Here is a 16,649-nt window from a genome sequence, read left to right on the forward strand (position 1 = left end):
CTCTGCTGTGCCTTAGAGAAAACAAACTTTATGCATTCTCTAAACCAGATACATATATTATGTACATATATTGTCAAATATGTGTGTGTGCTCACACACACTGATATATATCTTAATTACCTGCAAGTGGTCTGGACATCCCAAGGTGATGGCTAGTCCCTAGACTTGCTGGATTATGTCTCATTCAAACCTCAATGTGCTAGACGACAGCCTGCAGACGTAACTCAGGAAGAGCTAGAGGGATGAGTAACCTCCCCTCATCGTAAGTAGCCTTTACCAAGCACCAATTTCTTGGAAGAGAGATGGGACAAGGGAAATTTTCAGTGAGATTTGGGACAAAAGGACAGATTTCAGAGACTTTTCAAACGTAGACTCAACTTTTCACAGGTGCGTAGCAACTGGTCGGTATAGGAGATGAGGAAAGAGAGTCCACTCTAGGAGGAGGCAGACAATTGGTGTTCGTTTCCCTTCGCCCCTCCCATTTTACAGATGAGGAAACTGAAGCTCAGAAAAATTAAGACTCATCCATGGCCGCCTGACTAGTAAGTGGCAGAGCCAGGGTCCATGTGTCCTGTGCCCTTTCCAGGACATCATACTCCTCCCCTCGTGCCATTCTCTGCAGGACCCTGTCATACTCCAAGTCCCTTTATTGAATATACCAACCTCAGCCTTATCCTCTTCTTGTCCACGTTTCCCCTGTGTTGGCAAAGATAACTGTGCCTGCTCATCGGTCGCCATTCCCCTGCCTGGCTGAGGAGTCCCTCCCACAGTTCCTGTGAGGCTGGGTTCCCTGTCATCTTCCCGTTAGATTGTGAATTCTCTGGGAGTTCACACAGTATTTCCACTCTCGCAATATAGCACCTTTGGCCTCACATGAAAAACATTTTCAATTACATTGGAGGTTGAGAATAAAGATTTTTCACTTTTTTTTTTTTTTTTTTGGTTTGGTTTTCTTTTTTGCTTTTAGAAGTGTTGACAGACCCCTTCAACGTGGTATGTTATATTCCAAACTCTCGTTGTGAATCACACCACACTGTATTGAGTATAGGTTTGCTCCAGGGGTTAAGGCTTGAATGATACACTAAAAAATCAATGAGATGACAGTAAATGTGACAGCTCATCATCTGCTATCAGTCATATTGTCCTCAGAGAACACAGCCCACTCATTGTGATATGTGGCACCTCAAAAGATTTTCTTTTCCATGCAACAAATTATCCTGGAGAGATATGAAGGCCCCACTGTTTTTTTATTTAAAAGTCATAAGTTAAGGCCTCGAAGACATCTAAGTGACAGTATATGAAAACTCATATTTCTACTAGCAGTTTCTGTGCCTTCATCGCGGTGATAAAAATCACTTTGTTCTCCAGTTTGGAGCCATGGGAAGAATCAAAGCATTGTGTAGATTACTTAAAATTCCACTGTGCCTGCACCATTTGGCCAAAGAATGCTAAGAATTCACAGCTGTTGCTCCCAGGAAGCATTTCTAACTAGGGCGGCTGCTGTTTAACACACAGCTGTTGTTAATTTGAGCTGAAGATTTTTAATTGCCTTTGTGTCGAGATTTGTTAAATAACAGTTTAGAGAAACAAAAACTATAATAGTTGTATTAGTAGGATGCTGAAGGGAGAAAATAACTAGAACACAGCATTTTTGCCTAGTAAGCTGAGTCTGAAAATATCTTTCCCACATGACTGGCTTCCAGCCATCCTAGGAAAAGAGTTTCTGGGTAAATCCGGTCACAGAAGCCCTCATGGCCTCTGCAGGACTGCAGCCCCTTGTTCCCCTTACTCATTTATCTGGAAGCACTTCTTCCCTGAGTGGCCTTTCCTTGTTCTTCCACTCACCCATTTCTATTATCTCAGCAGACAGGAGTCATAGGCTTGGAATAAATGTAGCATTAGCTGGCAGTCGCCTGCTCCTTCTAAGTGGCCTGCAGTATTTTGGTGAGCCTTTGTAATTGCTGTTTTCCTATGACATCTAGCCCATCCGTGACAACAATGGTAGAGATCTGAACCCTCTCCATTTGGCTTAGAGCAGCTGTGCGGATGAGCAGAAGATGGAAAAACGTGGGCCTTTCCTTTCCTTTCTGCCAAGGCAAAGAAGAGATGAGAGGCCCTTCTATGAATGAGAAACAACAATTAATGTTGTCCCTCTTGAGGGACGAGTTTCCAACTGTCCCAAGATAGGAGCTTTGATTCTGAAGAGAGGCAAGCCAGGAAAATTGCAGAATAAGTCATAAATCCTTACTTCCATCCTGAAATCTCAATCATGTATTGCATTTTAATATTCAAAATTCCCTTTAACAGGAAAACCTCGATTCATCAGGCATTTATGGAGCACCTACTGTGTGCAAGGTTCTGTGCTAGTGAGAGACCTAGGGACCAAGGGTAAGACAGGCTAAGGGCATCCAAGTGCTGTATAAGCCACTCACTCCAACAGAGGCGAGGTGAGAGGTCTAATTTATGGCACAGGGGCAAGCATTTGATCTAGCCTAAGGGATGAAGAAGATCCTGATAGAGGAGAAAGGAAGGGTTCTTCAGGCTGAGGACCTGAGGAGCAAAAGCACAGCGGCCTGGAAAAAAATGTCATTGAAGGGACAGTATGTGGTTGGACATGACAGCGTTGGACGAGGATGAGAAATGAAAATATAAGGTTGGAGAGGTTAAATGGAACTAGATCCTGGAAGGTTGAAATGCCCCTTTAAAGTGGATTCTATTCTGTGGGGAATGGCAAACTATTGAATTCTATGGAGCTGGGAAGTGACATGCTTTTCAGGCAAGTCATCCTGCTGACATGTCAGCCCAACTCCAAAGCCTCTCCCATTCCTCCACATAGATGCAGAATGATGGCCGTGTGCCAAGGACATGAGGACCAGAACAGTGCTACAGGGAAGAGAGGAGGGAACGCCTCTGAGAACCACAGTCCAGGCTTCCAATCCTAGCCTTGCTCCTTACTAGCCTAAAGCAGATAACTTCCCTGTGCCTCTGCTTCCCCATCTGTAAAATGGGGATAATAACAGTGCCTGCCTCTTACGACAATTTTAAATTAATACACATACAATGCTTAGGACAGTGACTGGTACAGTAAGCACTTGGCAATAATAACCAGAAAACAACAGAAAAAAATCCTATCAAGGGATGTTACAAAATAACTATAATCTTCAAAAGTGTCAAGGAAACACAAAAGAACTGCTCTATACTGAAGAAAACCTGAAAGACATCATAACTAAAGGCACTGCATGATTCAGAACTTGATCCACTAACTTTAAAGGATATTATGGGGACAATGAAGACGATTGCCTTGAAATCTAAAGGGAGTATAAAGATGTGGTTTATGTACAAGGATGTGCTTGCTTCCATTTTTGAAGGAAATGACACCAAAGTGTTCTGTAGTGATGAGGCATCAGGTTGGCAACTTATCCTCAAATGTTTGAGAATGTTTGTTATACTCTCCTTATAAGTCTTCTGTAAGTTTATGATTGTCTGGAAATGAAAACAATTTATTTAAAAAAGTAACAGCTAGCATTTGGTGAGCACTCAATATGTATTAGGCACTGTGGTCAGTGCTTTACACATGAGCAGATTTATCTCCCCAGGAAGCCTGCACCTGACTTGCACCTCTACCAAAGGGAGTCCTGCATCCCTCCCCATACCCCTTGTAGCGGCCTGAGGTCCTCCCCACTAGACCACCTATAGAAACTTCTTGTTGGTTGTAATACCTGCCCCACTCCACAGACAGTAAGCTCTTTGAGGGCAAGGACTGTATCCCATTCTCCACTGTACCCACATCTCCCAACACAGCTTCCAGTAAATCGTAAGTGCTCAATCCATGCTTTGTGAGCTAAGTCCTGAGGCTTGCCCACCATGGTGAATATAGTCAAAAATGAGGCACCAGACTTGGGATGCATGTCTGATACAGGACTTCTTTTCTAGGTGGCCCTGGCTCTGGCAAAGGCACACAGTGTGAAAAGCTGGTGGGAAAATATGGACTTACACATCTCTCAACTGGTGAGCTCCTGCGTAATGAGCTGTCATCGGAATCTGAAAGAAGCAAATTGATCAGAGACATCATGGAACGAGGAGACGTGGTGCCGTCAGTAAGCAACAGCTTCCTTCCTTGGCTGGGGAGATATTTTGGAATGTTGCTATTAGTCTAAGCTGCTGCAACAAAGAAACTCAAAAGGACAGTAGCTGTACTTTATTTCTTTCTTATGTAACAGTCGGAGGCAAGCAGGATGTCCATGTTGTCCAGGCCCAGGTTCTCTCTGTCTTGTTGCTCTCCCAGCCCCTTGAATATTAGCCTATTTCATATTTTCCACTAAAACTTGTCTCCACTATAGAGTTAAAATATTTAAAGCAGAGATGAGCGTGGTACAACAGAACCTAGAATTAGAACCCTCTGGAAAATAGAAAATAAAGTTTCCATTATTTGGGGGGGAGGGAAGAGGTATGATAGCATTATTTTGAAATTTGGTAACTCCTTATGCAGTTTAAGTAAAGAATGTGTATCTTCTTATGTATCTTTTTTCTTTACAAGTCACCATCCAACTCTGAGAAGCTGTATGCCATTGGGTATCAAAAAATATTCATCCCTTCCATACTAAGTCCCAGGCTCTGTAACTAGGGCGTGTACAATACAGTCCCTATTAGCTAACAGAGCTTTGGGCTTCCTCCTTAACCAGATACAGTCTCTTTCCCACCGAGAAGACAGAATGGTCCTCATGAAAGAAAACAAACCATTGCATTTGCCTCTTAGCTGGCTTCCGTGTGCCTGCTGTTCTTCCCCCCTACAGTTTACTCGTTTTACAACGGACAGAAGGATTTCTTCAAAGTGTCAGTCAAATTGTGTTATTCCCTTCCCCAGAGCCTTCCAATGGCTCCCCGCCACACTGAAAATGAAATCCAGAGTCCTTCCTGTGTCTCTGGCCTCCAGCTACCTCTCCAATAAGATTTCCCATCACTCACCTTGCTCATTCCCACCCTGGCCTCATTGTTCCTCCCACAGGCCAGGCTGTTTCTGCCTCAGGCACTTGAAAGTCTTCTCAAGTCAGTGGACGTCAAATTTTATAAAATATTTACTGGAAAAAAATCAACAATAAAGTACATTTTACACATTGTTTTGCCTAGTTTTAAACAGCCATGATGCCTAATTCATGGAGGGCTACCATATGAAATATGGCCACTATATTTAGTGTAATCTAAGATGGCATTATTTTAAGACACCCCAGTAAAATATAACTAGTAAAAACATACCAGTAAGACAAAACACTTACAATTAAACTATACCCCAGCACTGCTATAAGATTCCTGCCAATTTCATAGACATTAAAATGTGGGTCGGGAGGAAGAGTGACACTTAGAATTAATGAAATACAGCATGTTGGCTGTCTGTCTGTTATTCTTATCTGAAACTTTCTCCCTCCCGCAACGGGATGCCTTAGGAGAACTGAGAATTCTAGTATTGCTTTGGGGAAGAGCGCAGGTCCTGACCACTGTCCTTCTGCTGCAGAGCATCATTCTGGAGCTCCTGAAGGAGGCCATGGTGGCCAGCCTGGGCCACACCAAGGGCTTCCTGATTGACGGCTATCCTCGGGAAGTGAAGCAAGGGGAAGAGTTCAGACGTTGGGTGAGTTTTGTTATGGGGATCATCACAGAAGAAAAGTAGGGGGTATCATTGAGGTTGGAGGATAAATTCAAAATCTGTCCCTTTCCCAATTACATGAATCAAAACTTTCAGTTACAAATGGCAGAAACTCAGCAAAAATTAGCAAAAAAAGAAATAAACAGGAGGGGGCGATGATGGTGGATTTATCAGCGTAAGTAACCAAACCATCCAGGAGTAAGTAGTTCACACTTGGTTGGATCCATCTGTTCAAATTTGTTCATCATTTGTCTTTTTCCATCTCTTGGATTTTCTTTCCTTTGTGTTGACTTCATTTTCTTCCTGTTCCAGGCTTATACTCCCCTATCTAAGTGATCTCACAAAAAAGTGTTTCTATTTTCCAATGGGTCCAGCAAAAGACCCAGGATCTTTCATTATCCTGGATTATTAGGCCATGGCCCATCACTGAACCAACCCACTGTGGCCAAGGGGAAGATGGGATGGCATATGATGGCATATCTGGGAATATCCTCCTACAGCCTGGAGGACCAGGGCAGGGATGGGAATGGAGCAGACAGAATGGGTACCACACCTGAACCAACAGACTGACAAAGGCAAGGGAAATTACCCAAGGGAAAATAGGAATACCCTTAGAAGGCAGGAGAATGGATGTTGGACAGGCAGAATCAAACATACGCACCACTCCAACCTCCCACCATCCCAAAGACCCCCAGTCCCACTCTCTGCACTAGGAGGGGTCACTCACAGGAAAAGAGCACTAGGTAAAAACCATCACAACTATCAATTATTGAACCTACTCTGGGCTGGGTCTCGTGCTATACACTTTATATACATTATCTCTAATTTTACAAAGTCCAAGCAAGAGGGAGACAATTGGCCCCATTTATTAAACAAAGACTCCAGAACCTATAAAAATTAATATTTACATAGCTATCTCTGTAGACTAGCTTTAAAACATTTTCATTTGTATTATTTCATTTAATACATACATTTAATAAGCTTTGTTAGATAGATAAGGAGGTATTTTCTTCATGTTAAAGGTGATTAATTAAGCCCAGAGAAGTTACATGACTTGCCCATAGTCACACAGCTGGTAAGTGACAACTCACTGGTAAGGAGCAACCGCTGATAGAACTAAGATTTGGGGGCCCATCCCCATCCAGCTCCGACACTGCAATATTAAGGTCAATTGTATTCATGTGCCTCCTACGTATTAGTCTGACCTCCTTCTGAGCCTCTGTTTTATTTAACTTCCTAGATGGTATCTAAATCGTTAAAGGACAATTGCTCACCTTCCCCTATATTTCTTGCTTACAACCAGAGTCAAAGAAAAAAATTCCCTGGGTTAGCTGGCAAGGGTGGGCCCTGAAACCACCAGGGCTGCCCTTCAGCTGCAGAGCCTCCATCGAGGTAGGGTGGGCAGGGAGAAATGGATTTGTGTGGTACAGCCTGTGACTGTGGTGAGTCCAGACAATTCCTGATGGGGGAGCACTCACGCCCCAGAATTCTAATGACCTTTTCCCAACAAAACAAACCACTGTAATAGCTCAGACTTCAAGATAAATCAACTACATTTTTACAGAGTAGAGTTGGGAGGATTGTTCTCCTTTGTGTTTTTAATCATGGTAAAATACACATAACATGAAATTTCCCATCTTAACCAATTGTAAGTGCACAGTTCAGTAGTGTTAAGTGTATTCACACTGTTGTTCAAACAATCCCCAGAACACTTTTCATCTTGCAAAATTGAAACCCTCCATATGGATACTAGACGTATTGGGGTGATTACTTTGTAAGGTATATAAATACCTAATCACTATGTTATACACCTGAAACTACTATAATATTGTATGTCAACTGTAATTGAAAAATAAATTTTTAAAGTCATCAATTAAAAGAAAACTGAATCTCTCCAGCCATTAAACAATTCCTGATTTCCCCTTCCCATTAGCTCCTGGCAACCACCATTCTACTTTCTGTCTCTATGAATTTGAAGGCTCTCAGGTACTTCCTATAAGTGGAATCAGTTTTTGTCCTTTTGTGACGGGCTTATTTCACTTAACATAATATCCTCAAGATTTCATTCATGTTGCAACATATTTTATAATTTCCTTCCGTTTTAAGGCTGAGTAATATTTTGTTTATCCATGCATCCATCCAGGGCTACTTGAGTTGCTTCCACTTTTTGGCTGTTGTAAATAGTGCTGCTGTGAACATGGAGGTACAAATATCTCTTCAAGACCTAGTTTTCCCAGCACCATTTGTTGAAAAGACTGTTTTTCCCCACTGAATGCTCTTGGCACCCTTGTTTCTGGGCTCTCTATTCTGTTCTGCTGGTCTATTTTTCTGTCTTTATGTCAGTACCACACTGTTTTGATTACTGTAGCTTTGTCATAAGTTGTTAAATCAGGAAATGTGAGACCTCCAACTTTGTTCTTTTTCAAGATTGTTTTGGCTATTCGGGGTCCCCTGAGATTCCATGTGAATTTTAGGCTGGATGTATCTATTTTTGCAAAAAAATGCCATTGGGACTTTGATAGGAATTGGATTTTCACCTCCGCCATATATTCTGGGCAAGTCACTCAACTTCAGATTCCTCCTCTGTAAAATGGAGATAAAATGCCTGCCAAACCCTATTTAGAGGGTTTTGTGAGCATCTAATGATATAACAAACATAAATGAATTTATAAGCTATAAAAGGCTATAAGCTATTATCCAGTTTGGAATCATTTATTTTTACAGGATTTACACCTGTAAATCCCTGCTCTGTCACACCTCTCTCCTTTGCTTGTAACCCAGTTAGAATGAGCTAAGGCTTTAGACACACAATTGGCCTGTCCCTGGCCTTTGGGTGTGTATGAATTCAAATCACCCATCTGATCTTCCCTAAAGAAAAGCGAAACTTCCTCTCCCACTGTGGGCCCCAGTCAAACAGGTGTTAGAATGGTGCAGAGAAGAAACCTCACTGGAACTTAGGCGTAAGAAGGAGACATCACATGGTGACTAGACAGTTTCAACCAATGCTAAGATTCATGATGCCAGTTTAAAAAATATACAAGTGCACCATTTCATTACTGAACCAATGACCTTCAAGTGAGATGTCTACCAAAACAGACTTTACATAACGCTGGGAGGAGTTGCAAAGATCAAGCATGATATTATTTCTAATACCAGTCAGGCTTGTGTGCAAGAGAACACATGCAACTCACAGAAACAAGCACTTGCTTTACACGTGACCAGAAGAACAAAGATGCTACAAACACAGAATAAGCTGCTATTGATTCATTTATGCCCAGCAGGAACCCCAGCATTTGTACAGCCTTCTCTAAATTACAGGCGAGTAATTAATTTGAAATCTGGCAAAGACCAATACAGACATCTGATTTTCTCCAGAGATTCAGAGCAGTCAGCATGGTTGGCAGCATAGTGAGTGTTTCTTGTACACTCATCAGGCCTGCAACTGTGTTTGAAGCCCATTCAGGCCTAGGAATGGTTTTAACTGGCCTGCAGACATCACACCAGCCTTTCTGTATCATAAAGACTAATGTGCCTGCTCACGGGAGCATCTGTAGCTAAAAAATGCAGTTCTGTTCGCTAGGCTGATACTTGCATACCTATAGCTGAGTTCTCTGAGATGCAAGGTCCTTTGAGGATTTGCTTGGCTACTGTACATGACATCACTGAAAACCAAACGCAGACTACAGCTATGTTCACAACTTAGGGGTAAGTCTGTGTGTGACTTGTCCATTATCTTCCTTTCTTCTATTCCCAAGGCTGGTTTTTGTCCCCATTGGATTGATCTGTGCCTTCCAGATCCACCATGGTATATTAGAAAAGGGCAGGGTATCAGCAGGTGTGTGGGTATGTGTGCACGTGTGCACACGCACACATAGGTTGTGTGTGTGAGAGAGAGACAGGGACAGAAGGAATATGAAAAAGGAGCAGAGCTTTCTAACCGCCATCCCCATCTCCCATCCCAGTTGAGAACCCTCAGTTGCAGCGCCTTCAGTGTTCAAATGCCTGTATTCAGAGCCTGGCTTTACAACTCCCTGGCAAGTCATTTAATTATACAAAGCTCAACTTCCTCTTCTCTACAATATAGATGGAAAATAGCTACCTCAATGCTTGTTGGGAAGATTAGATGGAATCCTTGAAAAGTGCCTTACATGTTTATAAACCTGCACATGGTGCTCAATAAATCATTGCAGTTTTCAAAATTATGTGTATTTTTTGTGATTATAGAAATAAAAATTATTCAGATGAGGCAATACAGAAAAGTATAAAACAAAGAATAACTAATCACCCAGGGGCAACAGGTATTAGCATTTTGTTGTATATTCTTCCCGTCTTTGTTGTACCCATTTGTATAGTTAAAATCGTACAGAATACATAACTACTAGCATAATAGCTGTTATTTTTTTGAGCACTTCAAATGTGCTGGGAACTGAACTAGATGCTTTACACATGTCATGTCATTAATCTTTACAATCCTATTCAGCAGGTATTATCATCCCCACTTACAGATTACCAGCTTGATGAGGGGGATGTGCTTAGCCTGGCTCCCTAGTGTGAAATTGAAACACTTTCCTCTATTAACTCAATGTTTTACTCAAGAAGAGCCAAACTAAACACATTAACAGAAGCAAAATGCATGCGTTTGCTCTTAGTTTTTACCTCCCAACCACCTGTTAGCTGAAATTCGGCCCTTAGCCTGAATATGCAGATAATTTTCCTGGATACGTGAATGATGACATTACTATCCCTCTGCCTGACTACTCTTAGCTATCCCGTAACACTTTCCATCTACAGAATCAATGATTCTGTTTATAAACGTATTCCACCCCGCAGAATGAACTCTTAGTTTAAAAACAAGGTTATGAGCCTGGCCAGTGGACGTTCTAGTGGGTGTGTTCTAGTTGTTCGGAATTGGAATTGTGAAGATCCTTGGGAACCACCTTGGGCTTTTCCACTTGAGATTTTCGGCTCTCTTCATCTGCCATCTGGTTCGTTGTAGAACTCTGAGCTGGGTAATGGCAGTGTGAGCACAGAAGTTATGGTGGCAAGGGGGCAGGGGGTGTTATTATCATTATTAGGGTTGTATATTTAGGAATGCTGGAATGACCTTGACACCCTTCCTCTAGTGAGGTTCCCCAAGGGGATATACTTCAGGGTGAGAGCAAGGGGGAAATTGGCATGCCTCTTTATTGTTAGCCAGCGGCCCTTACCCCAAGAGCAGAGACTGGTAAGTTTGCTGGAGCGTGTGACAAGCTAAAAGCGTGGGTGGGGCCTCTGACTCCTTCTAAATCTAAATTGACCATGAGGGGTCGTTACAATTCAAAGGGATGACTATATTGCCAGACCCACATTAAATAATGTTAGCTCACGTTGAAATGGGCCAGGCGTTTGACCTATATTAACTCATTTAATCCCCACTATCATTCTATTGAGGTAGAAAGTGTTATTTTAAAAGGAGGAAAAGGAGGCACCCAGAGAGAACAAAATAGCTGTCAGTCTCAACAAAAGAGAGTTTCTACGTGGCATGACCCTGCCCACTGGTAAATATGGCCTAACCAGAGTCCTTACTTAATCGGAAGAAAACTGAAGTGAGGGTCAGAGGCGGGCAAGGTAAACCCTCTCGTGCTTCACCTGCTGGAATTACCAAGTCGAAATCGTTACATCACAACTACATCCCAAGAGGCAGCAAGAGCCAGCTTCCAAAAAATAAAACGGCCTCTGACACTGCCCACTTCCTTTCCCACCATCCGGCCCTCCTCTTCTGGCTCCTTTTGGCCCTCCGGGCATCGGACTTGAACCCCATTTTAAAGGCTCTGGTGTCCTCCCGAGGGTGAAGGCACCAGGCTTCAGAGTTACACACAGCTAGCTGAGGACTGTCACAAACTAGCCCGCAGTTACCTGGGGCAAGTTAACCTCTGTGAGCTTCCATTTCCTCATCGTTAAAGCAGAGATAATACCTCCCAGCAGGGGTGCTGAACGGGTTAAAGGGATGGCACTATGTAAAGCCCTTAGCTGCTGAAATGCTGCTTAGGGTATCTCAGCCACCCTTCCAAGGGCACTTGTGCTCTAACAGACATCCTCTGAATACCCAAAGGCCATGAAGAACCCAGTGCCTATGTGGCAGAACCCCAAGGATACCAGCAGGGTGATGTCGGGAGCAGGGAGTTGTCCCCAAGTTTCTGTGAGTCATTCAGACAAAGGCAGAGCTCTCTGCTCTCCCAATCACCTGATGCTAGAGGCTAGAGGCTAACCACAGTCCAGTGAAAGAGATGCTCCTCCAAAGGACTTTCTAAATATACATATCAAAGTGCTTTGAAAAATAATTAAATGGTACCTTATTTGAACATTTCAAAAATGTTTAGGTATTAAAAACATCAGTGGTACAGGCCATTTCCAAATGGAATGATGCTGTATAGCTTTTTGTGCAGGAAGGGAGTACTGATTCCAGGAGAGATAACATTAGTTCAAACCTCATATAGTCTCAGCATGAGGAAATGGCTTGGAAGAGCAGCTTCTCAAGCAATTATTTTGTGAAGAATCCCCTGATCGTCTTAAAATGCAGACTGATTCAGCAGGTCCTGGATTTTACCTGAGACTGCATTTCTAATAAGCTCCTAGATAATGCCTGTGCTGCAGGTCCAAGGACCACAATTTGAGAATCAATGTAGAAGACAAATCTACCTCTACCTCCTACACTTATTTTGGTCCAGAGGGTCATTTACTGACAGCTCCTGCTCAGATACACATTATTTTTATTTGTATCTGAATGAGTTCCTGAATTATCTTTCCTGTCCCCAAGAATGGGAAACCCCCACAAATGGAAAAATCTAGTCTTCTCATGCAGCTCCAACCAGAAACAGCTCCAGGGAGCTCAACTCTGTAACTGAACCCTAGCTCGCCCTCTGCTGGTAGACAAGGGTCACTTTCCTCTAAACCCATCATCCAGCCTTTCTTACTGCTCAAATGCTCATACTTGTTTTCCAATTAATACAGCAGAAAAGTTGCGTGACATATTCCAGAGGTTTATTTCACTCTTCTAGATTTTGGAGACTCTTTTCACTCTGTCCCTTAAAGTACATCCCTCAGAGAGGGTAGATAAATGTTCGATCAACACTTAGTTGCAACTTATCATTCTGTGTGTTTCCTAAAAGTCCTCCCCAGCCTGACTGTCCATGCATCCCAGGCTCTTTCCACAGTGCACTGGCAATCCTCCCTGTATTACTTACAGCCTAATTATTGCAAGATCAGGAGGGAGTCATAGTTTCTTCTGACGCAGAACTGGGGTTGGTAGTAGAGGCAACACAGACACAAAGACATCAGGAGCCAAAGAACATTTAAGAGAAGGGTGGATGGGTAGGTCATGCTACTGATCATATATCATCATTCATTCACTAAGACATTGTTTAATCACCTACCTACTATATATTTAAGACATGAAACCAGGATTTGAGCACTCCTAACCCCTGCACACAGAGAGATCGTAGCCTGATAGAGGAAATGAGCATAATAGCTAATACCTATTATTAAATGCCAAGCAACATACTGACATTACTTAATGTAATCCACACAGCAATTCTGTGATGATCTTCATTGTAAAAATGAGAAAATTGGGATGTAGAGAAGTCGGGTGACACTTTCAGTTAATGATGAAAGTCAGGTAGCTTAAAATAGCAATTTGTTATTTTCTCTAATAGCGTTCTGGAGTTTGATGGACTTGGGTGGCTGGTTGGCACTTGGGGTCCTTTATACAGTCAGATAGTGGCTAAGGCTGAGTGTACATTTCTGGACCCAGGCCTGGGATTTCTAGAACAGCCAAGGGCTGAATGGGTATCCCTATCTGTCCACATGGCCTCTGTCTGAGTGGCTAGCTTGGGCTGCCTCACAGCTTGGCAGTCAGAATGGTTAGATATCTTGGATGGCAGTTGACCAGGCAGAAACTGCAAAATTTCTTAATGATCTTGATTCTAAAAACATACTACATTATTTCCACTGTATTCTGTTGGTCATAACAGTTATAGGTCAGCTTAGAGTCAAGGAGGTGGAGGTATGGGCTCTGTGTCTCAATAGGGGAAGAGCTTGGAGTACATCGAGGCAAGGAATTGATTAAGACTATCTTGGAGACAGGTCACCACACCAGGATTTGACCCTAAGCTGCCTGCCTCTAACCTTCGTGTGTTCAACCATTATGCTTACTAACTCCCACATAAGATAGACACAGTCACACTACACTGCCTCTGGCTGGTGTAAGATAGAACGGTGGGATGGAGAGATCAAAAATGGCAGAGTAGATAAACACTTCCATGAACACATTAAAATTACACTAAATTATAAAATAATCAACCTGGAGAACCATCTGAAGTCTAGCTAAGCAGACTAAAAATATAAAGAAGGAGCCACATCGAGACTGGTAGGAAGGGTGGAAACACAGAACAGGCCCCAACCTCCCTGTGGTGGTTGAGAATCAGGAGGGATATCTCAGTTGCGGAGGTTCCCCCCCAGAGGAGCAAAGCACCCCAGTCCCCCACACCAGGTTTCCCAGCCTGGAGTACTGGTGCCAAGAAGAGGAGCCCCCATACCATCTGGCTGTAAAAAAACAGTGGTGATTCCGACCATTTGGGTGGGATGGAAGGCTGTGGGAAACCCAGGCAACCTTTTAAACAGCCCACACACAGACTCACTCGCAGACCCTTACCTCGAGCTCCAGAGGAGGGACGGTGACTCGAGAGACCTCGGAGACATACAGGGGGCAGACTGAGGTGTGTGGCTTCAGGGGGTTGGGGGGCAGGTTGAAAAAGGTGAAGGGATTAAGAAGTACAAATTTGTAGTTACAAAATAGTCATGGGGATGTAAAGCACAGGGAATATAGTCAATGATATGTAATAACTATGTATAGTGCCAGGTGGGGACTAGACTAGTCAGGGAGATCAGTTCTTAAATTATACAAATGTCTAACCACTATGCTGTACACCTGTAGTTAATATAAAATAATATTTAATGTCAACTGTAATTGATAAATTTTTAAAAGGGGGGAGGGAAGGGGAAAAAGAGGTCCGAATTTCCTGGTATAAAACAAGTCATGGGGATGTAACGAACAGCATGGGTACTATAGTCAATAATGTTGTGATAGCATAGTACAGTGTCAGATGGTTGCTGGACTTATCATGATGATCACTTCTTTAGTTATATAAATGTTGAATAATATGGTCTACCCCTGAAACTCACATAATATTGTATATTAGCTATATTTTTAATAAAAATCTTTTACCAAAAGATATAATGGAGGTACAGAGGAGGAAGTGATTAACTCTGCCTCAGTAGGTCAGGGAAAGCTTCCACGAGGAAACCTCACACACACACACTCACACACACACACACACACACACACACACACACACCTCCCCTTAGTGTGGAGAACAGATCATGACTGCATTGGGTAGCATTCTGTATAATCCCTGCATTACGTGAGGTGACAACAGCTGAGGGCAAGAAAGAGCTCTGAGGCAGCATGTGGAAAGCCACTGACCTGGAAATGAGAAGCCATGAAATCCAGTCCCAACTATGTCACGATGCAGTTCTGGAACCTTGAGAAGAACCAGAAGGCCAAGAATGGGAAGAACTAGGGGTCCCAGGCCTTTCCAGAACATCAAGGAGTAGAATTTCTGACCGTGTTATGCTCCCTCATCCCGCAGATTGGAGACCCGCACTTGGTGATCTGTATGGACTGTTCTGCAGACACCATGACTGCCCGCCTCCTCCAGAGCAGTCCAGGCACAGACAACACGTCCACCATCGCCAAGCGCCTTGAAACCTACTACCGAGCATCCATCCCGGTGATCGCCTACTATGAGACGAAGACACAGCTACGTAAGGTGAATCATTTCCCTTTCCCGCTTCAAATGAGCCAGTTACCCATTGAGAGAGACAGAGAGAGAGAGAGAGAGAGAGAGACAGAGAGACAGAGAGAGAGACAGAGAGACAGAGAGAGAGAGACAGAGAGAGAGAGAGAGAGACAGAGAGAGAGAACAGGACGTTTTTGGTTAAGGAATGTGGGAATTGCAGCTGCACACAGCTGCACGATTTGGGTCAAAATATGGGTCCCTTATTCTCTTCACTTTTGTAGCAATCAAAATTAAATTATTTGTCATCATATGGACCATGAAATTTGGTTATACAATTTCCACAGATGCCTTTATAATTGCTGAAAATAATGCCTTTCCCAAAAAAGGAGAGAAAGAGAGGAAGGGAGGGAGGGAGGCATGGATGAGGCCTTCTAGACCTCAGCCGAACAAAATTATCTAAAAGGTCTCTTCTAGATCTAAAATTCAACGTCTTTGAATTTCTAGATTTTTTCACAGTTCATAATTGGCCCTTGGCTCTTTTGCCTCAATTTCTTACAATTACTATTATTCAAAGAAGCAGTATATGGGGCCAAGAGAGCAGATAATTTGGTAAAACAATGAAGATACCATAGGGAAATGGGTAGTGTCAACTTAATGATCATAAGTGATAATCCATGCTGGAACACATACAGGAATGATTAATTTCATTGATTTGGGAAAACTACCCAACACTATCCAATTCATATACTCATTTAATAAACATGTTTCAAGCACCTCCTATGGGCCATCCATTGCCCTAGTGGTTTGGATGTAGATAATAAGATGTGGTTCTTGCCTGGTAGAGCTTAGGAGTTTAGCATGGGACATACAATAGATAAATCTGCGATCACAATAAGGGGTCAAAGCAAGCAGAGTGATTGCCAAGGGCCCTTTAACCCATTCTAAGGGGAAAGGAAAGGCATTGAAGAAGATCAACTCAGTTGATCCTCGAGATGGGGGGGGGTAGGCTGTGAGGGGAGCAGGGCACTCCACCTGGAAGGAGCCCCAAGTGGAGAAGGTCAGGAGGAACAAGGAATTCACCTTGGCTGTGACATAAAGTGCCAAGGGAAAGAGGGACAAGAGATGGGGCTGGAGAGGCAAGCAAGAAACAGATCAAGATGAACCTTATTTAT

At 43.0% G+C, this 16,649-nt stretch overlaps 1 protein-coding gene across 2 annotated transcripts in view; it reads left to right on the top strand.

Annotated features, from left to right (window-relative positions):
* AK5 (adenylate kinase 5) overlaps nucleotides 1-16,649 on the top strand; it is a 205,153-nt gene that overhangs the window by 168,008 nt on the left and 20,496 nt on the right. For both annotated transcript variants that reach the window (XM_033115574.1, XM_033115573.1), the window contains exons 11-13: nucleotides 3,934-4,097; nucleotides 5,510-5,626; nucleotides 15,328-15,507. In XM_033115574.1, coding sequence (XP_032971465.1) covers nucleotides 3,934-4,097; nucleotides 5,510-5,626; nucleotides 15,328-15,507 — 461 coding nt within the window. The remainder of the gene's footprint in view (nucleotides 1-3,933; nucleotides 4,098-5,509; nucleotides 5,627-15,327; nucleotides 15,508-16,649) is intronic.

The sequence above is a fragment of the Rhinolophus ferrumequinum genome, chromosome 9, assembly GCF_004115265.2.
Source record: "Rhinolophus ferrumequinum isolate MPI-CBG mRhiFer1 chromosome 9, mRhiFer1_v1.p, whole genome shotgun sequence".
Taxonomy (NCBI): Eukaryota; Metazoa; Chordata; class Mammalia; order Chiroptera; family Rhinolophidae; genus Rhinolophus; species Rhinolophus ferrumequinum.